At 40.6% G+C, this 12,851-nt stretch overlaps 1 protein-coding gene across 1 annotated transcript in view; it reads right to left on the reverse strand.

Annotated features, from left to right (window-relative positions):
- LOC124789125 (sodium/potassium/calcium exchanger 4-like) overlaps positions 1 to 12,851 on the reverse strand; it is a 107,237-nt gene that overhangs the window by 15,210 nt on the left and 79,176 nt on the right. Inside the window, exon 7 of the mRNA XM_047256414.1 lies at positions 1,715 to 1,816. Coding sequence (XP_047112370.1) covers positions 1,715 to 1,816 — 102 coding nt within the window. The remainder of the gene's footprint in view (positions 1 to 1,714; positions 1,817 to 12,851) is intronic.

Consider the following 12,851-nt stretch of genomic DNA (forward strand, 5'->3'; position numbering starts at 1 on the left):
CGAGAAAAAAATAATACAATATTTGTCAAATCGGTTCATTGGTTTAGTGCAAACTCCCTATACATAAATTAAACAAAAACTGAGGAAATATTCTTTAATTTGAAGGTATCAAACAAAGAAAATAAGTCTGTTAAACTGTTAGGAATGATGATTGACCAGAAACTTAGCTGGGATAAACATATCACATACATCTGTTCTAAACTTGCACGTGCTATGTTCCTACTTTATAAGCTTAGGAATAATGTCCGCCAAAACAACTGATGCATTCATATTTTGCTTATATCCACCCCCATCTTTCATGTGGTATTCTGCTCTGGGGAAATTTTCGCAATTCAGTATCAATTTTTTAGATGGTTAAAAAAAAAAGCTCTTCGATGTATAGTGGGTTTATCTCCTAGGGATACATGCAGGGAACATTTCAAAAAACTTAAAATCATGCCAGTTCCTTGTTTGTACATCTATTATTGCTTATTACACAGAAAAGAAAACATAGCACAATATCCCCTTAGGCCATCTGTCCACACCCATGATACAAGACAAAACCACACAATTGACCTGCCATACTCTAGATTGTCCAAGATACATAATAGTTATAAATATGAAGGCCTCGAACTGTTTAATATGCTCCCTAAAATTGAACAAACAGTGTCTAAAAATAAATTTAAGACAACATTGGGTCAATGGCTCAAAGGTAAAGCATTTTACTCAGTTGATGACTATGAAGAATGTAATATTGCAGATTTGCTGTTTTAACATAGAGAAAGGCACCTATGGTTGTAGTATGACCTAAATTTGGAAAAACGATATCTAACATATAGGCATACACCTATTTCGAGCGCTCTATATTTGTAACAATATCTTAGGATAATGACATAGTGTTATCAACGTGTATATGATAATGACATAGAGTCATCAACACGAATACTTCCTGCTTAATATAAATTTGTATAATGTTTTCTTTTTTATTCTCAGATTAACATTATATAAAATTCCAAATGTTTGCTATTGTACTGCACTAACATTCATATGATTTATATATGCATTGTTATGAGAATATAACCATCTTTATATTGTAATTGAACTTATTAACGAAGCCCATTGTATAACAAATACTGAGCAGCTAATAAAGATTCTTATTCTTATTCTTGTGTGTGAATTAATCAACATTTTAATTCCTTCTCTCTTTGTATTAAGACATCTGGTCAAATAACAGAACAGATGCAAGCTGCATGTCCACTATCAGACTTGGGTGTGGTAGTTCAAGGACTAGTGTTTAGAAAATGTGGCAAGTGATTACTGTGTCTATCAAAGAGGAAGGAAAGAAAGTTATCTTTTATAATTCTGTTGATGTCAGAGAGAAGCGTTACTTTTACAAGATGATGATGGAGAAAATCAGCTGACTTTGTTGAAAAAACTATTCTAACATTCATGTGAAGCAATATAGAGCACCAAGGGAATAACTTGACATGGTTGTCATGTATGCTGTTCTCCCTGCTAGTCTTCTGAGACAAATAATATTTGTAAATTTCTTTTCTTAATTGCTCTTTGAATGGGTGCAGAGAGTGAAGGAATCAGGCTGTGCCTAATACAAAAAGTGCCATGTTGAGCAGACCGTTGGGGGACAAACAATCTCCATCTTCCTCACACAGTGCTGTACGCTTTGTGCTTCATAATGAGCCTGATGAAGAACTGTGACATTATTTCTCACACTAACCTTTACGAACCATGATGACAGTGGTCACTACTTCTGGAAAACAGGCTCCTGCAGCAAGAAAAGTCAGACCCATAACTGAATCTCGAATGTGGAAAGTATCACCTAAAAATAAAAACATTCCTCATCAAATTTCATAGGAACATATTATTCTCATTTTCAAATATTAATATAGCTCATAGCAGTTTTTTTGTTAGTGAGCAAAATTTTTTACCCTATAATGAAAAAATTGCTTAATAGAAAAGAAAAAAAAAATTCTATCCGCAATACATAGAGATAGAAGTTTATTTATAATTTTTTTCATTCTCTGTTGGCATAGGGAATAACTGTCTGCAGTAATATACCTACAATATTTATTCAGCACAAAATGAACAAAAAGAACATGGCATATAGACTACTTAGAGACGTCCATAAAAACCTTATAATTCTGACAACTTTCCAGAACATTCATTTTTAACTGTATTTGTTGCAAGAAAAGAAACCAGTTTCCAGTCAAATAAAACTGGTAAACCAAGCCTCCTTTCCTGGGTCTTGTTTTCTGGTACAATGATCTTTTATAAGCTGTGTAAACCCAGCACCCTGATTTATGTTGTCTCTGCTCTGTTGGTCTGGTTGTTTAATGAGTACAGGATGGTGTTTGCTCAAAAATGTTCACAATACTACAATTTTTGTTTCACTTTCCCACACATTTATCATCCACGAAGCCCTATTGTTGGATGATGATCACTTTCTTAATTTTGTACAGAAAATAATGTATAGACCACACCGGCATTCATAAACATACAGAAATCCAGTGGTAGATTACTCAGCAAAGTTTTTTAGAAACACTGTACAAGAACCAGTGATAGATCTAACAAATCACTGAAACCTGCTGATTAAGTGTGGCGCAGAGTACACTATGCATCATTGCTCGCATACTGTCTTATATTAATGCACCAGATGAAAGTACACTGCAGCAGTCCTTGATGAAAGTCTGCCTGCTCAACACCATTTCCTCTGATGATAATCGAGCCAAAATATTCACAAACTTGAATTAAAGAAAAAATTTGCAAGTTCACAGGCATCGAAATTCTTGAGTTTTCACGGATGCTGATACACAGGGTACAGATCTGACATGGCTACTGCTCATTTATTAGCTCAGCTGAGACAGTCTATTTTGGACAATGTGTGCCTGATTTTTGAAAACCTGGTGTATGAAAAAATGGCAATTTTGTAAACTACATAATCATTTGAAAAACTGATAGGTTAGATTTTGCTACTCAGGATGGACTATATGCAATTAATACAAATTTGTTCTGTGAAAAATGTGGAGGCCTAGGAACTTAGAAAAGTTTATGGAACCATTGTATGCACGTGCACTGGAAATACCTTGCTTATGAGTACAAAAGGCATATTGTAAATTATGGTAAATTATGCAAAAATCTTAATTAATGACTTAAACAGTTAATGAAATATGCCACCTTGTGCATAAAAATTAGGCTAACAAAGCTATAATGGTTAACTGGAATCTAACAAGCACAGAGGGAAATTCTGCAATAGAAAATGCTGCTATTTCTGAATTTTAATGTTAATTACCTCATAATTAGTTCAACAATACTTTAATTATGTTAATGAAAATTTGATATCCCAAACTCTGCAATGTGTGGTGTCATCATTCTGAGATCTATCTACACTCCTGGAAATTGAAATAAGAACACCGTGAATTCATTGTCCCAGGAAGAGGAAACTTTATTGACACATTCCTGGGGTCAGGTACATCACATGATCACACTGACAGAACCACAGGCACATAGACACAGGCAACAGAGCATGCACAATGTCGGCACTAGTACAGTGTAAATCCACCTTTCGCAGCAATGCAGGCTGCTATTCTCCCATGGAGACGATCGTAGAGATGCTGGATGTAGTCCTGTGGAACGGCTTGCCATGCCATTCCCACCTGGCACCTCAGTTGGACCAGCGTTCATGCTGGACGTGCAGACCGCATGAGACGACGCTTCATCCAGTCCCAAACATGCTCAATGGGGGACAGATCCGGAGATCTTGCTGGCCAGGGTAGTTGACTTACACCTTCTAGAGCACGTTGGGTGGCACGGGATACATGCGGACGTGCATTGTCCTGTTGGAACAGCAAGTTCCCTTGCCGGTCTAGGAATGGTAGAACGATGGGTTCGATGACGGTTTGGATGTACCGTGCACTATTCAGTGTCCCCTCGACGATCACCAGTGGTGTACGGCCAGTGTAGGAGATCGCTCCCCACACCATGATGCCGGGTGTTGGCCCTGTGTGCCTCGGTCGTATGCAGTCCTGATTGTGGCGCTCACCTGCACGGCGCCAAACACGCATACGACCATCATTGGCACCAAGGCAGAAGCGACTCTCATCGCTGAAGACGAAACGTCTCCATTCGTCCCTCCATTCACGCCTGTCGCGACACCACTGGAGGCGGGCTGCACGATGTTGGGGCGTGAGCGGAAGACGGCCTAACGGTGTGCGGGACCGTAGCCCAGCTTCATGGAGACGGTTGCGAATGGTCCTCGCCGATACCCCAGGAGCAACAGTGTCCCTAATTTGCTGGGAAGTGGCGGTGCGGTCCCCTACGGCACTGCGTAGGATCCTACGGTCTTGGCGTGCATCCGTGCGTCGCTGCGGTCCGGTCCCAGGTAGACGGGCACGTGCACCTTCCGCCGACCACTGGCGACAACATCGATGTACTGTGGAGACCTCACGCCACACGTGTTGAGCAATTCGGCGGTACGTCTACCCGGCCTCCCGCGTGCCCACTATACGCCATCGCTCAAAGTCCATCAACTGCACATACGGTTCACGTCCACGCTGTCGCGGCATGCTACCAGTGTTAAAGACTGCGATGGAGCTCCGTATGCCACGGCAAACTGGCTGACACTGACGGCTGCGCAGCTAGCGCCATTTGACGGCCAACACCGCGGTTCCTGGTGTGTCTGCTGTGCCGTGCATGTGATCATTGCTTGTACAGCCCTCTCGCAGTGTCCGGAGCAAGTATGGTGGGTCTGACACACCGGTGTCAATGTGTTCTTTTTTCCATTTCCAGGAGTGTATTAGCGCAAAATATTATAACTATTATGTACTTTAGTAGAACATTTCCTCAGGGTGCATACACGGACACGAAAAAAAATTTCCAGTTTTACCAGTTAAAAATACACTTTTACCTAGGTGAAAATACATTTTTTTTTGGGTGAAAATACATTATACACAAGGTGAAAGTACATTTTTTCCTGTGTTAAGTGACACTACACTTTCCCTCGGAGCTGTAAAACTTATCAAGCCATGAAATGGTAAAGGTTTTATACGTCAGTGTATAACTTCCTGTAACTGTAGGATACGAAACCCAGCAAAAAACAATGGATTTTGGAAAGTTCTTTGATGCATGGCAAAAAGTACACTGCATATTTTCATATTAAGGAAGTATAAATATGAATTCTACCATATACAGCACAGTAGCTTCCACTTCCAAAACACTGAAATCGAAATAGCACTGTGTGATGCACTTTTGTCAGCCAGTCAAAGCTCCTGTCATGTCATCTCACCAGCCAGTAACAGAAAGTATTCAAATCTTGGTACACATGACATAGTCAGCCAACAGCAACATCACTGTTAAGTAGCATGAACACACAAATTGGAAAAATTAACGTTTTAAATTTATATCATACAGTATGGCTGCAAGAAAATGTAAGCTCTCACATATAATATTTGTCATCAAAATTTTTTTGCTTATTTTCCTTTTTTTCTGAGCTTGTGGTCAGGCAGAATCCTAAGAGCACCACTTAAAGTGCAGCAGCTGAATATTTGTAACAAGTATGATTATAAATTTCACTGATGTGCACCAAAGATTTCATGAGTTACCTGGCTAGATACACTTCGACATTTGGTACAAAAACTGATTATGTATGAAATTGCTCAAGAATTCAGGTCACACTGTTTTTTTAAGGATAGTCATACATTTTACTGTCATTATCGCATTATTTGTAATTTATGAAAGAACTAAAATAAATATGAAAACTAACCTTGAAGCTTGTTTTCTTTTAGCTTCTGTTACCCTTAAAAACATGTAAAACATAGATGTGTCAGTAAAATATTAAAAAAGTCACAAACGGTTGGTCTTCTTGGCCCAAAATTTTTCTGAATGGTTGGTCATCAAAGCTTTAACTTTTGAATGAGAGTCAAATGATCTATGATTTAAGAATTTCATCACACATTCTCACATGTAACCTAATTCATCTTGTGTAAAAGGAACTTTGCTTTGAAAGTAATCCTTCTCAAAGTTCTCAAACCACCATTCAAAATATTTTCCCATGACCTGTTAGAAATGTGAACAGTTGTGATGTCACACTCATCAAAAGCAGTTTGTTGTTACAGTGTGTTCCATAGTCTTTGTCCTAAAGCCTTTGGTACATTTTGCTGTTGGTAGATTTTTGTTTCTGCTCTGTGTTTTGTTGCTTAAATAGCATATTTTCTTTGCAACTTAAGTTTTATTTTGCTGCATTTATGTTTTATTGCTGCAGTATTATTTTGCAGAAGTGGACTAAAGTGAAATTCTTTGTTGTAGTGTCACTGTTACCTGTGAAAATTACAAAAATTTAACTGAAAACTAAAAGAACGCAAATTCCTAGAATTCTAAAAAATTCCCACATTTGTCATAGATTTCCCAGTTGTCCTGGGGCTTATACACCCAGTTAAGCAGCATAATTTCTAGTAAACATGGTTTCAAACAAAACTAAATCTATTTTTGTACAATGGGAAATCTAGGATGGAATAATGACAATATTATGGAATGGACAAATTGCTGCTCAACACATAGAGGATATGCTGACTTGCGGATAGGTGCACTAAAAATACCACTATACACCTGATCTTTCAGCCACAAAGCACGCATACATTCATACAAGTACAAGTTACACACACACAACTGCTGTCTGTGGCAGCTGAGTCTGCAATGTGGTGAGGTTAAGTTGGATGCTGGGCCAGGAATTGGGAGGGGTAGCACTGGGCCAGGAATGGGGAGGGGTAGCATGGTAGGGGTCATGATAGGTGCAGTGCTGCTTTTGGTAGTATGTAGGGATGTGGTGGGGACAGGGCAGGTATGTTGGGTGCAGATGGGAGGTTTGGAGGGCAGGAATAGAAGGGAAACAGTAAAGGAGAGAAGTAGACGAAGGGGGAAAGACTGGTGGTTGCACTGGTGGTACGGAAGGCTTTGCAGTGCTGCTGGAGTGGGAGTAGGGAAGGGAAGACATAAATGACAGACAGGGACTAGCAAAGGTTGCCAGTGGGGCTATGGGAATGTAGGATATATTTCAGGAAGGGTTCATACCAGCACAGTTCAGAAAATCTGGTGTTGGTAGGAAAGATACAGATGGCGAATGCTGTGAAGCAGTTACTGAAGTGAAGCACATTGTGTTGGGCTGCATCTTCAGCAACTGGGTGGTCCATCCATCTCTTGGCCTCAGCCTGTTGGCCATTTATGTGAACAGGCTGTTTGTTGTTTTTCATACCCACACAGAAAGCACCAGTGTGGTTGCAGCTTAGATAGTCACATGACTGCTTTCACAAGTGGTCCTGCCTTTAATAGGATAGGAGATGCCTGTTACCAAACTGGAGTAGGTGGTGGTGGCAGGTTGTATTGGAGAAGTCTTGCATCTAGGTCAACTGCTGTGATATGAGCCATTAGGTATCGGGAGCAGGGGGAAAGTAGGGGATCACAAGCATATTGCGTAGCTTCAGTAGGCGGTGAATACTACAGTGGGAGAGGAGAAATATAGCAGGTGGGATATTCCCCACTTCGTGGCATGGCAACAGGTAGTCGAAACCCTGGAGGAGAATGTGATTGTTACTCCAGTTCTGGGTGGTACTGAGTCACAAGGGAGTGCTCCTTTGTGGCTCAACATTGGGATTCTGGGAAGTGTTGGGTGACTGGAGAAATGAGGCATGTGAGATCTGTTTCTGTACCAGGTCAGATGGGCAATTTCAGTCTGTGAAGGGCTCAGTAAACCCCTTTTGTATATTTGGCAAGGGAGTGCTCGTCACTACAGATGCAATGACCATGGATGGCTAAGCTATATGGAAGATACACCTTGGTATGGAATGGATGGTAGCTGTTGAAGTGGACATATTGCTGGTGTTTCATAGGTTTTACATGGATAGAGATACTGATGTAGCCATCTTTGAGGTGGAGGTCAACATTGAGGAGTGTGGCTTGTTGGGTTAAGGGGACTAGGTTAAAGGGATGGGGAAGAAAGTGTTAAGGGTCAGGAGGAATGTGGACAGGGTGCCATCATCCTCGGTCCAGATCATAAAGATGTCATTAATGAATCCGAACCATGTGAGTAGTTTGAGATTCTGAGTGGTTAGGAAGGATTCCTCTAGATGGCCCATGAACAGGGTGGCATAGGATGGTGTCATGTGGTGCCATGGACTTTTCATGATGATCAGGAAGGACGTAGTAGGTTTGGAGTCAGTCGGCACTGGGAAATGTAGTGTTCAATAGTGGCAAAGCCAGGGGCATAAGGGTTGTTGGTGTACTGCGAGATTGGCGTCAATAGTGGTGAGCAGAGCATGGCATCAATAGTGGTACGCAGAGCACCATGTGGTTAAGGAACAGGATCTGTGGAGAGTTGATAGAGAAAATGTGTGGTGTCTTCCATATAAGAAGGTAGACTACTTGTAACAGTCTGAAGACATTGGTTCATGAAAGCAGAGAGTCTCTCAGTTGGGCACAGTAACCAGCCACAATGGGGCATCCTGGGTGGTTCAATTTATAGACTTTAGGAAGCACATAGAAGACAGGAGTGCAGGGAGTGGTAGGGGTGAGGAGAGGGAGAGGGAGAAAGAGAGACTCAGGGGAGAGGTTCTGGACCGGGCCTAAGCTTTATTTGAGGAGAGACTGGAGATCCTGTTGGATTTCTGTTCTGGAATGGGGTCACTTGGGCAGGGTTTGTAGGTGGATGAAACTGATAGTTTGCGGGTGAGAAAATCTGACAGCTGGTAAAGTCCTCCTGCCAGACAACCTCTGCAGTTCAGAACCACAGTGGTGGAACCTTTGTTTGGCAGGAAGGACTATAAGGTCGGGATCAGATTATAGGTGGTGAATTGCAGTTATTTCTGTGGATGGAAAGTTGGAAAATATGATGAGGCAGCATTTGAGGTCAAGAAATTCTGGAATGTTAACAGAGGGTGATTTGGAGACAGTGGGGGATGGACCATGTTTCAACGGTGGAGTGAACTGAGTCAGGAAGGATTCAACATTGGCTTTGAATTGAGTCTGATTGGTAGCATTTGTGGTGAAAAAGTGTTTCCACTGTAGGGACCAGGAGAAGGAGAGAAGATCCTTAACAATTCCAGCATGATTGAATTTGGGAGTAACATAAAAGATAAGACCTTTGGGAAGGAGTGATACTTCTATGGGACTATGGCTTTTGGAAGAAAGATTCATGATTCTGTTTCAGGTCTGTTTAGGATCGATTCTGCATGATGGTGGGAGGGAGTTTCTGAGGGTGTTGTAAATGGAGTAAGACTGCGAGGCAAATTTTGTTGGCTATGAGGAGATGTGAGGGAGATTTGGCAGCTGTTGTAGAGGCAGTGAATAGTGGTACTCCAAGGCAGGAGTAGGAAGTGAACAGGTTGGAGAGTTTTTTGAGGTTGCATTGTGCATGTTGCTCTAGTTCTTGGAGGGAAAGTATTTTTATCTGAGAGGTGGGATGCAGGAATTTGTGATTGCAGAGCAGGAGAATTTTACTGAGGGAGAGGAGGTATTGCAAGGAGGTTTGTGTCTGATTTACATGGTTTTGCAGGACTAAGTTCATAAGGGCTATGGACTTGTGGAATTTGGAGAGAAAAGAGGTCATTGTAGAAGAGGGGCTGCAACTGGTGATGGGTAATTTGATGGTAAGGCCATTTGGGGAGCATTCCATGAGTTAGGCAACAATGCAGAAATAGTATGAGAGACAGGGCTCTGGCTAATGACAAGAAAACTCTTCTGTGCTGACAAAGATGGAAGGAGCAAGGATCCATGGTGGAAGATAAAAACGCATAAAAATAAATAAATTATGACAAAATACATGGCAAAAAACTTGTCAAAATACATAAAAATAAATGGGAAAAGTCCACAAAAAGGATGGAACAGATGGTGACGAGAGGAAAAGATGAAACCTGAGGAAGTATGGCCAATAGAGAAAGGTAAACAATGAACTAAAGTTGGCACAAAAACACAATGAGATCAAAGAGAAAAATAAATTAAGGGATGATAATGTAGGATGCAGGTTGGTGGATGGATTTGTGTGAAAGAGAGCAGACATCCAATGTAAATGGATTCTAGGACTGGACAAAATAAATCACATTTTCCTGCAGGGGTTCCACCCTTCCCACAATGGTATTCTGCCACCAGCTGAATCTTTGCAATATCCCTGACCATTCCTGCTCCAACCCCTACTACTGACACATTGCCTGATGGCTCATATCCCATTAGTAGACCTTTAAATGTAGCAGACCTGTTTGGAAAGCATATTGAACAGATCAGTACCACAGCTCTCAGGTGACTGACGGCAAGTCATTGCCCAGATTAACAAGATAATTATAATGTCAGAACCCATAATCTCTGCCTTGTGAATGATGTAATACATAAATGATTATGAAATACCAATGTATCAAACTTACAGAATTTGGTCAATTTGTAGGAACATCTGAAATTGTCATAAATTTGTCATATTCTGTTTTAATTATTATATAATGAAACTGTGTCTTACCATTCTGTGGGTTTTCATTTTGTCAGCCAAAAACATAAAGTAATGTTTGGGAGAACATGGAAACTACCATTATCCATATTTGTTACTAATGCATGTAACAAAACTTGCTAGTATTCAAATAATTATGACATTTTGCAAAATAATGAAACCCAATACATGTAAACAAACTTCCAAAACATACTTTCTGTGTAAAAGACAGAATTACTGTTAATACAGGCCAAAAGTTCTTATAAAATGTATATCAAAAACATGGTAGGAACACTGTGCTTAATTTTGTTACTGTGTAATTAAAGAAATTGCTAAGATCATAGTTCATTCTGTATATTTGATGTAAATTCAAGTGACAACATTGTTTTCTGGATGATTTGTTTGTAAGAAACAAGTAATGGTGATTGTAACATTTCTGTCTGTATGTCAAATTAACTTGATGAGAATTTTTTTAATTTTAAGTTGGAGAGCTCATGGTTCACTTTTGATCAGATATGTCACTCTAACTAGTAAAATGTTGTAAAATGTATATTGGTATATCCTTTATGTCATTTACTTAACATGATAAATGGATGTACATCCAAATCCTGTTCTTATGAAGAATTTCAGGACATGAAATGACAAGAAGTTAAGTATCTAATGTACACTGCTCAACAGAACTGTATATATTTCATTGAGTGTTAATTTTCAACAAGCTTATATCTTTTTAACTGTCAGGAAATAAAATACCTTTCATGTAAATTTATGGTGGACAGGGGAGAAAGGAAAGGAAAGAGAAGGAACTGATAATATCAGCCACATGAGGACTTAATGCAGAATCAGCAGCGACGAGTGGATATGTGCGCTGGATCAGAATTCGAACCCATGACTTCCTGCTTACTAGGCACTTACATTAACTTTTGTGTCATCAGTACACAGTGTTACCAAAAGTGTACAGACTATCTCAGCATTCTCACCTAGCACCACCTACCTGCAGTCCCTGTCCATATCTTCCAAGGTTGCCAGTTTCAGATTCCTACAGGAAGCCGAACGATACTGTGCATCAGCACAAAAGATTGTGCATTCATTGACCATTAAGGCAAATCAATTATATGAGTGCATGGTATCTGTTCTGAGACATCATCAGTACTTCTGTCGAAATCAAATGCACCAAACACCAACAATACCTATACTTCGACAGTTTCCACTCATTCTGTACTGAGAAATCCCTTCTGTACAGTCTAGCCATGCATGGTTATCACATCTTTAGTCATGAGCAGTTCTCCTCAAGTATCCCAAGCGTGTCACTGTAGTCTTCATAGACCAAAATTTCTCTTTTCACCTTGTCTAGAAACCGATACCTACAACCTGTTCCCTCCCACACACCCACTGCCAAGCCACAAAGGAACACCTACCTCTTGACTCAGTACCACCCAGGACTGGGGCAACTGAATCACATTCTCTGTCAAGATTTCAACTACCTCTAATCATGCCCTGAAATGAGAAATATACTCCCCATCTCTTCCACCACCCATCCAACCTAAACAATATCCTTGTCTGTCCCTATTCCAGTACTGCACCTAACCCCTTGCCCTATTGATTAAATCCCTGCAAATGTCTTAAAAGCAAGATCTGTCACACACATTCTCCCACTAGCCTCTAATTCACCCATGTCACTGGTGCTTGTATCCCATCAAGGGCAGGGCTACCTGTGAAAGCAGCCATGTGAGCTACCAGCCTAATGGCAACCACTGTGCAGTATTCTATGTGCACACAAGCATTAACAAATGATCTGTCTGCACGAATGGCCACCGTCAAACTGTGGCCGAGAGACAGTTGGACTATCCAATTGCTGAACTTGCTGCCCAACACAACATGCTCAACTTAAATGACTTTTTCACGGACTGTGTAATCTTTATTTTTCCCAAGGACACCAGCTTTTCTGAACCGCATAAGTCCGAACTCTCCTTACAACATAGTCTTTGTTCCCATAACCCCAGAGTTCAATCTTTGCATGTCCCTGTCCTCTACCTGCCTCCCACTCCATTCTTAAACATGCCTCAGCCAGTGGACCTGCATCATCTCAGAATAGCTCTTGCATACTATGTCCTCAATTTTTTGTTTCATGTACTCCAATCTCTGCCTTTTCCTGCAGTTTTTATCCTTTACAGCTCCCTCTAGTACCATGGAGGCTATTCTCTGATGTCTCAATACACGTCCTATCATTCTGTCTGTTCTTGTTGTCAACCTTCCACATGTTACATGCTTCGTTAATTCTATGGAGAATCTCCTCATTCCTTATCCTGTCATCTCATCTGATTTTTGACATTCTTCTGTAGCACTACATCTCAAATGCTTCGATTGTCTTCTTTTCCAGTTTTTCCTCAGTTCATGATTT

The sequence above is a fragment of the Schistocerca piceifrons genome, chromosome 3 (assembly GCF_021461385.2).
Source record: "Schistocerca piceifrons isolate TAMUIC-IGC-003096 chromosome 3, iqSchPice1.1, whole genome shotgun sequence".
In the NCBI taxonomy this organism is placed as follows: domain Eukaryota; kingdom Metazoa; phylum Arthropoda; class Insecta; order Orthoptera; family Acrididae; genus Schistocerca; species Schistocerca piceifrons.